We start from the raw sequence: 9,880 nt of genomic DNA on the forward strand, positions 1-9,880 counted from the left end.
GGGAGGGCTGTCTCTACCCCGAGATGGTCGGTCACAGCCCACACCATCCCACCACAGTGCAGGATCCTGTTCCTCTCCTCCCTGAAGAGAAAGCCACAGCCACCAGCCTGCTTTCTACAAAGAGAAGTAATGATCTTACAATTAACTGCTCCAAACTGTCCTAACCCCACCCAAGCCACAGACAAGCCTACGGGCTGTGAGAAACACCCTCAGCTCCGGCCCTGCCTGTCTTTGGGTAGAGTACACTGTTAGCACCGCTCCTCCCCTACACCTGGTTACTTCTGCACCAGCTTAAAAGATTATTTATTGCTGCTGCTTGTACACTGCTGAGCCAGCCCTATGCCAGGCTGCTCTGGTGTAGATCCCACAGCTACATTACGTACCACACACCTCAGCTCGCTGAGGCAGCACTACTACCCTCAGGCAGCAAAAGCATTTGTGACCAGAGGCCCTAAGCCCAAAAGCTGCATAAATACAGCACCTGAAGCACAGCACATCAGGACAGTTGCTGCTACCTTCTGGAAGGATGCCCGTTAGCCAAGACAGAGAACACGCTGAAGGCTGAGCTTAGTACCTAGAACACTGGCAAAGGCTCGCTGAACGAAACCAGGCTCACAGGAGGGAGTTGCTGCATAGGAAGAGCAGGATCCCAGTGTTAGGTTTGACAGGTCTCCACAGGACAGGGACACGTGGTCTTAAGGGGGTCATTTTATTGTTTCACTTCTCCAAATGTACAAAAAAAATTAGAAAATAACCCTACCCCCCCACCCCCTCCCAAACCGCAAAACAAACCAGCCTGGGGAGCCCCACAACAGTGCAGCTAAGAGACGTCAGGAAATTAAACAGGACTAGATACAGCAGCTGGGTCCCCTCAGCCCATATGGTCACTGGCTCTCCACAACCCAGAACTGGCCCCAGTCTGCCCAGTGCTTCCCCAATTCACACAGAGCTCATCCTGACAAGACGGCGAGTGGGTACTTTACAAATCCTCCTTCACCTTCTTCTTGGATTTCTTGGGTTTATCTTCCTCCTGCAGCACGGGAGTGTTGGTTGCCTCCCGCTTCAAGTAGCTGATGAAGTCACTCACTTCTCTGCCACCCTGCAGAAAGCACGAGACAATGAGGCACTGCCCGTAAGCCCTGAGGGGTTCCCCTTCGCTGGAGGGGGAGTTCAGGTGCAGGCAGGAGACCAAAGTGACTGCGAGCAGAGCTCTCCCCCGTGGCTCTGCAGCACAACACTCCCTCCAGAGAGGCCTGGCATTGTCTGGACACCAGGATGCTACTTCACTTCTTTACAAAGCAGCAAGAGCAGCACAAGACTCACCTCATACTTCTTTGGACTCTGCTTCTTGCCAGCTGGAGCAAAATAGATGGTGGGGAAGCTGGGGAGAGAGGAGAGACATCTGAGCTCCTGAGGTGCCCCGTTCTGTCAGCCCAGCCCTCACCAAAGGCACTCGCACCCTGCACTCCTCTGCTTTAACACTAACAGCGCCAGCAGCTCGTGAGGCAGCAGGTGTGGCCTCCAAAAGCCTGCCCACGTCCGCAGAGCTGGCTGAGCTCAGCTATGTCCAAGTTTGTCAGCTGAACTGTTTTCAGAAAAGCGAGCCCAGCACCGTTCTTACGCTGCCAAGAAGAGAACCTCAGCAGCTTCCACAGCAGAGGAAGGGGCTCAGCAAGACAGGCCTCCAGGCAGAGCCAGGACACCAGAACCCCAGAGGAGCAAGGCAGATGAACGTCCTTTGTTTTCACTTTTGCTTTCTTCCCCCTAAGCAAATGCCGAGCAACCACATACCGATCGCCCCCACCCATCCTCCCCAGGAGACTCTTCCGTTGTGGCTGCTGGTCAGAGTGAGCAGCCTGAACTCACCGCTGACACGGCGGTGTAACAACGTAAGACCTACCCTCTGACTTCATACGGAGAAGGCACATCGTTGGCTGTGGCATCCATTTTGGCAATGACAATATTGGGGTCTTTACTGAGCTGTTGGTAGAAAAAGCTTATTAGTAACCAGCCCATAGTGGTTAACACCAGGAACTCGCCAATCAGCATCATCTAAAGGCAGTGACTGTGTGCAGCACACACCTCCCAGTGGTACCTGCTGAACTGGTCTGGTGTAACAGCTTCTGGAGAATGCTTACCCCAGAGCAACTGCGCACCTTCAACCCCAGGAAGCGAGCTGTGAGGCTCTGCAGTGCCCAGGAAGGAGGGGTGTCTGATGGCCAAACAGCAAAAGGCTGGTCAGATCTGGGAGAACAGATTTACCTACTCCACTCGTGACAGCGTGCAGGGCACTGTTATCCTTCACCAGATGGGAGACTATGATCACACAGAGGGGAAGAGGCACAAAAAGGAACCTGGCCAGTTGAGGCCAGTCACTGAATCAGGGAATATTTATGTGCCCCAGCAAAGGGCGCAGGCTAACCCTGCTGGTGTGATTGCCACCACGCTCCAGACCCCGCTGATGTGCACCTGCATTCACAGGAGACACCACAGCTCACAGTCCTCGGGAAGGCACGATTCTGCCCTGTTACCATAAAGGGTGACAGACAGAACCCACAGCATTGTTCAGTGCTGCAGAATTCCAGTTTGTGTTTGCAACAGAGCCCCAGACCTACCTTCTCCCCCAGTTCTTTGTATTTGGGCTCCAGATTCTTGCAATGGCCACACCACGGTGCATAAAACTCTATCAGGACATCTTTGTCTTCTGCATTAACGATTTCATCAAAGTTCTCAGCAACCACCACCTGATGATGTTTGATCATACAAGTTAGTTTTTTCTCAGTCAAGAGCGAGGCCTAACACGACACGCTCCGTACACTCAGCCCAAGGAAGCCTGGCCCTCCCACGGGAAGCAGCAAGAGTCACGCTGCACCTACACAGCAAGCAGCAAAATGATCAAACACACAACTCCCCACCAAGCTATGACATCCTCAGCTTGCAGGGAAAAACCTGCCAGAAGGTACCAGCACTACCTGCAGGTGAGGTTTGCATCTGGTATCCTTACGGGAGGGGGAAAAAATCATTCCTTTTTAATCCCAGCAAGTTCCAGGCTGAGGAATTAGTTTATCAAGACTGGCTGAGGCCACCCCCATCCATCACACACACACAAGCAGTGGCTGCCGCTTCCTCATCACAAAGCCAGGCCATGGAACACCTTCATCCAGGGCAGAATTTCCCAGGAGGGATGAAAGGTGGGAGTTATGCCACCCCGGCCAGCGAGGAGATGAAACAGTGCAGTCATGACCAACGTGAAAGCCACGCCGTGAGGGAGCACGAGCCAAGCCAGGAGGCCTTGCCCAGCCCCTGTAAACCTGGACGATCCTACACTTGTAGAGCACATCACCAGTGTGCTCAAGCTGCAGTTACTATGCTGAGAGAACAAAATGGAATCAAAACTGCAAGCTGCATTTCTCCCTTGGCTCAGAAACTGCAATACAACAGGGGGTGATTCCTCTTCCAGCCATCCCAGCAGGTAGGGCTTCTCGAGGCGCCACAACGCAGCGCAGGACCCCGGCACATGACTAGAAGCCACTGCAGAGCGTTCCTTCATCCACTGGTAGGAGCTGCTGCTGCACCTGGCACAGCACTCACCTTCACAGGGCCATCGTTGCTTTCAGGGACAGGCTCCGATTTCAGATACTTTTTCAAGTTTCCATCGAAGTAATCTTGCAGGAATCTCTCCAGAGCCTTTCCATCACGGCTGAAAGCGAAGGGACGTTTTACAGCCATCATCATACATCAGGATGAGAGGGGAGAACTTCCACGGCTGATTTAAGCTCCTTCCACCCACAGAACAGATGCCACCCACACCTCCCAGAGCACCAGTCTGCGGCTGGCTTAGAAGACCCCAGAAGGCAAAGATGCCCTCGAGAGTTTTGACAGGAGGCTGGATGCACATCCCATCCTAAGTTTTAGGCCTTCCAGCATTCTTCATGTCTTTTTTCAAGACTAAAGGTACAACTATTTCCTGTGCCCTTTAATGCATCTGAGTTCCTAGCCAGACTTAAATATCTTGAATGAAATCATCTGCCTTTGTGTAATGGGAGGGAGCTGCAAGCTCTCTAGAGGGCAGGAAAACACGAGTAGGAGCCATTTTGACCCAGCAATCATTTCTTCCAGCTGGAACATCCAGCTTCCCTGTTTCCTCCAAGCTAACAAAGTATGCTCTGGCCAGAGACCCCCAGAACAAAGCCCATCAAGTGCAAGGCAACACTGCTAAGTTCAAAAACTTACGAGAATTCTTCCTGCATAACGTATTTCTCTCCTTTGGCGGTTCTGATGGCAACGACCGGAGCCTCGGCCACGCTGCTGTCCAGACCAAACTCTGAGAGCTCATGGCCAAAGGTTTTCCGACTAGCCACAGCAAAAGACAGTTTGTGGCCAGCATCTAAGAACTTCTTTGCAATCATCATAACTCTGAGGGGGGGAAAAAAACAAAGAACACAAAATACAAAGCATGATTCCTTGGAACATCATCTTCTACACAACACTCTCCAGTTGCAGTGCACACTGGATGAGGAACTGGATGGCGTGATGTGTTCTACAGAAATGGTGTTGAGAAGCGGAGGAGTAAACTTGTGTCTGCTGTGAATGAGGCCTGTGCAAAGGTTGTGTGCGTCCATCCTCCACCCGCCAGCACGACCACCAGGGCCTCAGGCACTGGGGAAAGGGCAGAGTCCCACACGACACCCGTGAGGGAGTTGGTGCTTAATGTCTAAGGAGTAGGGATCCCAAAGCAGGCAGGTGGGCTGTCAGAGGACACAGTGTGTGCTTTGGGCTCTGCAGGCAGCAGCCACCCCAACACTTCCCATTAGAAACTCAGCTGGAAGCTTTCTGGGAGAGAAGAATTCACAAATGAACAACAGGAGAAACTGTCAGCTGAGCTGTGGAACAGCATTGACACAGGGAACAAGCAAGACACACCGATAGCCCCCGCCGCTGCCTACCTGTTGCGCCAGTAGTTGGAGCCCTTCGCGTTCTTCTCATAGTCCACATCATAGTATGCCACCAACAGGTCCTTCCCCTGGATCAAGTCTTTGTTGTCTTCAGTCATGTGCGGACAGATGCCAAAGCTGTGAGACAGATGTTAGCAGCTTCAGCTTCACTGCCCAGAACCCATCACCTCCCAGGAGCGGGACTGATGCACACTCTTGTTTCCCACCCAAGAACACTAAATGCCAGTAATCAATAAGACCTAAGGAACTCACATGTTCTCCTGGATAAATTTCTTGATCTTTCCACTGGTGATTTTGTCTTCTGTGTATTTGACAGAGCTGTCCTCAAACTTGTTTGCCAGGCGTGAAGGACGGAATAAGACTATACCCCTGAGGGGAAGCAGGTATCGTGAATTAGTTTAAGGTATCCCTGGGCTTCCAAGGATGGTGAGGCAAGAACCCAACCTCCAGTGACCACCCCATTCATGGCTCATAGCTCCCACGAGACTGTTTTCTTGGTGGCACTACCGTATTAGATCTACCTGTCAGACCCTTCTCCATTGTTCAGACAGGGCACAATGAGAAACAAAAAACCCACCATAACAAGCAACATGAAAGCAAAACAACTCTGTTGAGATACTTCCCATCAGGAGGCAGACACTAACCCTCCAGAGCCTGCAACCATTTGTACCTTTGGAATTGAGATAGAAAGAGATAAAAAAAGAGATCTGCCACTGGCAGCTGGAGAAGAGACCAGACCTTAAGTTATGTTCAGAAAGCGAATCAGGTTAACAACTACAACCCATTAATTTGTTCCAGATGTCTCAACACCACAAAATCTTTGTGTTAAACAACTTACTCTCCATCTTCCTCATACTTCTGCACCAATTGCTCCTCACTGGTGTGTGCAAAACGGTAATTATCTCTCAGGTTGTTGGCGGCTTTCATGAATTCCGAGTAAGCATCACCAGATGCATCTCCAAAGAAGCCTGCAGCAGAAAGAGAGGTGGTGACCCCACACCAGCCTGGCAGCAGTCACTGTGCAGCCCTCATCATTTATCTCTACAATGCACTGAGAGGTCACTTCTGAATTAAGTCCTCCAATGCATGTTCTGGCCTTCATCTTTGACAGCTTCTCTCCCATTTTCACTGGAACCTTTCTACATTCCCTCCCTTCCACCAGCAGAAGTTACTCAAGAGTCTGCCCAGCCTAGTTATTCAGCCAAAAGGCAGTTGTCCTCTGAGCACTGAGACACTACTAGTGATAACACCTGCCAGTGGTACTTAACACAAGTAAGTTTGGGAGTGCTGATCAATATTCATCCAGTTACACTTGTAAGATGGCACCTGGTCTGCACAAAGGAAAGCTGCTATTGCCACTTGTAAACCACGATCAAATCATTCGATTGACAGCCTGCCAGTGTCAGGAGAGAGCACCCAAAGGCACTGTGTGACAATCCAAAGATACCTGTTGTCAGCGGGCCAAAAGAGCAACAAACGTTAAAAAACAGACACGATGGTGCCAGCAGGTCTGACAGTCGAGGATCACATGGCAGTGCAGGGAGAGAAAAAAATAAAGGTTGGAAGGAATCCCCAGAGGTCACTGAGTCCAACCTCCTGCTCAAAGCAGGACCAGCTTCACAGTCAGATCGGGTTGCTCAGAGCTTTGTCCAACTTTGAAAATCTCCCAGACTGAACGTTTCGAAACCCCTCTGGGCACGCATTCCAGCGCTTCTGCGTTCTCATTATGAAAAACGTTTTTGCTCGCATCCATCTGGAATCTCTCTTGCTACAGCCTGTGATGTTGCCTCTCCTTTCACAGTACATTCCCCAAGACATCTCCCAGAGCCAAGCGTCCACTCGTCTCAGGGCTGCACTGCATCTACTCACCCACTACAGAAGCGTCTTTATCACCGATGAATTTCTCAAAATCAGCCACGGAACTGAGCGCCACCGAAGCAGGTCCCGCCTGTTTCTTGAGATGACTGACAATCCCGTCTTAAGGGAAAAGTTAAATGATTAAAGGGATCAATCCAAAGTTCCACAAGACATTTTTCAAGCTTTTTAAAACAAAAATTGTTCCTGCAGAATCCATACACCTCTCCCATACAATAAATACAATGCGAATGGAAGCAGCGCTACCACCCACCCCACATGGGAACTTTCCAGCATTTTCCAGATACCCATCGAGGGCACTAGGAATTAAAGATGATGTGGAAACCTTCACCTTTAAAGGAGAGCTTTAAGGGATAATAAACACCCAGGGCTCTGCCAGCACAAAGAGCTCTGGAAAGGGCAAGGGCAGGGTGTGGGTGTGTGTAGGTGGGAACGTTCTTTGTATCCCTCAACACACGTAGCATCCCTGACACAAGTCTATTACACGTGGGCCTTCCTTCCAGCACCAGATGCTTGCCGACAAGCTCTTACCTGCTGTCCTGGGCCCATCATAGGTTCCTGCCTCCTCTCCATCTCGAAATATCTTTAAGGTGGGATATCCACTGACTCCGTACTTATTACAGGTGTTTGAGTTTGCTGTACAGTCAACCTAAAGGAAGAGAAACATTGCCACTCAGTGACCCGGCCACCCGCATGCACAGAGGAAAGCGGCTTTGCCACTGCCCACATTACCACATATAAAGTCTAGAGGGTCTGAAAGCCCTCACGTGTCTTTAACCAAGGCTGGGCTCCTTTCACATAGAGCATAAGGATCCACAAAGCACCTACGAGACCAAAAGCTGGAGAGTCAACACTGGGGAAGGATGTGGCACAGGTGTAACAGCAGGCCCAGAAAAATATTTGAGGAAATACTGGAAAGATTAAGTAGTCACGAGTTTGGCCAGACTACACACAAAAAAATAACAGAAAGGGTAGATTTGTGTAATCAATGACAGGCTTAACAGGAATCAGCTTTTCTCAGCACCTCATCAGTCCTGAAGCTCCTAAAACACCTGAGGAAAACAGGCTGACCTCAACTGACCAGGAGGCCATGGTGTCCAGAGGCCGTGTTGCTTCCCATACAGGAAGACCCTGATTTAAGAAACCCATTCAAGTTTTCTGGTGGAAAAGGAAGCTCTCGGTCACCAGCCCTCACCGTGTAAGTCAAGGGACACCCTGACGTACAGCACCACGCTAGCTCTGACGCTGGATGACAGAGCCCAAAGGCGGCTTCTTCCTCCCCGCTGGGGCGAGCGCCTTTCACGGCCTCGTGCACACCCACGTTACACCCCGCACACCGCGGGGCAGCGGCACCCGCAGCGTTCAGCTCTCACATCGTTCCCCGGCGTCTAAACCTCCCCCGAGCTGCAGCCCGTCAGAGCTCCGGCGAGCCTGGCGGAGGCCCGAGGCGCGCTCCGGCCGGCCTCGCCCGCGGGTGGTAACGGCAGCGCCTTCACCTGACCAAAGTCTCCCCGCGGGCCGCCCCCGGGGCTGCACCGCCCGGGAGGAGCCGGCGCGGCGGGGCCTCACCTTCACGAGCGGCACGATCCCCTTCAGCCTGGTCGCCGCCGACTCGTACTCCGGCGCCAGCCGCTTGCAGTGCCCGCACCTGGGGGGACGGGGGGGGTTAGGCCGACCTGGGGTACCCCGCCCCGGGCCCGGCTCCCGGCCCCCCGCTACACCGCCCCCGCCCGCCCCGCCGCCCCCGGTCCCCCACCGCCCCCGGCGGCCCCTCACCAGGGCGCGAAGAACTCCACGAGCGCCAGCCCCGGGCGCTCGGCCAGGCCGCTCTCGAAGTCGGCATCGCTGAGCTCTATCACGTCCGAGGCGCGGGCGAGCAGCGGGAGCAGCAGCAGCAGCACGGCGGGCGGCGGCCGGGGCGCGGACATGGCGGGGGGGCGCGGGGGGCTCCGTGCTCGGCGGCGGCGGCGGATGAAGAGGCGCCGGGGGCCGCAGGCCGGAAGTCCCGCCTCCCCAGCCGGATCTGCCGTGTGGCAGCTCTCCATTGGGCGCCGTGCCGCGCGTCACGCCGGCCCCGGCCAATGGGCTGCCGACAAGGGTGGGCGGGGCCGGCTGCGGCGACTCCGCCTCTCCCCTCCCCGCCGCGGGGTCTGGGGGCGGCACCGGGACCGGGACCGGGACCGGGATCGGGATCGGGATCGGGATCGGGATCGGGATCGGGATCGGCCTCCTCGGGCCCCGGCCGCTCCTGGGGCCGCGCCGCGCTCAGGGTTCGGCCCCGGCCCCGAGCCACGGCGTAGCCCGGGGCTCCCTCCCGCCGCCCGGCCCCGGCCCGGCGCCCAGCCCCGCGTCCCGCTGCAGCGGCCGGCTCTGTCCCGTTGGGAGCGGGGACCGGGTGCCCCGGGTGCAGCGCAGCGTCCCCGGGAGCTGCCCGCGGTGACACGCCGCTGCCCGGTGCCGCACGCCGTTGTGTGTAACTCCAGCCCGGCCTCGAGGGCGCCTCAGCCCCGGGCATGGCCCGGGCCGGGGTCCCGCAGAGCAGCCCCCAGTGCGCCCGCCGGCGAGGGCTGCGGGACGTGCCGCAGCTCCGCTCCCGCACCCACCCACGGTCACCGGCCCGCGGCCTCCCGCTGGAGCCCCACTCCCACGTGACCGGCGTTCCCGTGGCCGCCAGCGCCCGGTGTGCTCCCAGCCAAACCCGGTGCCGGGCCTTTCCCACTTAATCCCATCCATCTGCATCTGTGGCTGCACGGTCAGAGCCCCCCTTCGCTGTGGGGACGGCTGCCGAAGTGCTCGGCGTCACCGGCCCGCTCCGGGCAGGCACACCCTGCAACCGCATCACCGCCACCGTGCCCGGCCAGCACCGCGGTCCGGTGCTGTGCCCGTACGAGGAGCAGCACAAATCTGCCCACTGTTACCGATCTCGTTTGTGGGATGCTCACCACACAGCGGTTCCAAACCCATGCTACCACACGCTTTCTCCAGGAGCACAGGAGGAGCTACAGTTCCACAAGCACCCCCAGGAATGGGGAGAGGCTCTAGAGATGGTA

The 9,880-nt window shown here is 55.2% G+C and overlaps 1 protein-coding gene across 1 annotated transcript; it reads right to left on the reverse strand.

Annotated features, from left to right (window-relative positions):
• Positions 1-750: 750 nt before the first annotated feature.
• On the reverse strand, positions 751-8,798 carry PDIA3 (protein disulfide isomerase family A member 3). Its single transcript, XM_068410473.1, has 13 exons — positions 8,607-8,798; positions 8,400-8,478; positions 7,362-7,479; positions 6,825-6,932; positions 5,794-5,923; positions 5,208-5,324; positions 4,947-5,072; positions 4,234-4,416; positions 3,592-3,700; positions 2,616-2,744; positions 1,901-1,980; positions 1,324-1,381; positions 751-1,099 (listed from the first exon to the last, which is right to left on the reverse strand). Exons 1-13 carry the CDS (start codon positions 8,756-8,758, stop codon positions 980-982), a joined length of 1,509 nt encoding a protein of 502 aa, XP_068266574.1. The 5' UTR covers positions 8,759-8,798; the 3' UTR covers positions 751-979.
• Between the last annotated feature and the right edge of the window lie 1,082 nt (positions 8,799-9,880).

This window comes from Nyctibius grandis, chromosome 11 (genome assembly GCF_013368605.1).
Source record: "Nyctibius grandis isolate bNycGra1 chromosome 11, bNycGra1.pri, whole genome shotgun sequence".
In the NCBI taxonomy this organism is placed as follows: domain Eukaryota; kingdom Metazoa; phylum Chordata; class Aves; order Nyctibiiformes; family Nyctibiidae; genus Nyctibius; species Nyctibius grandis.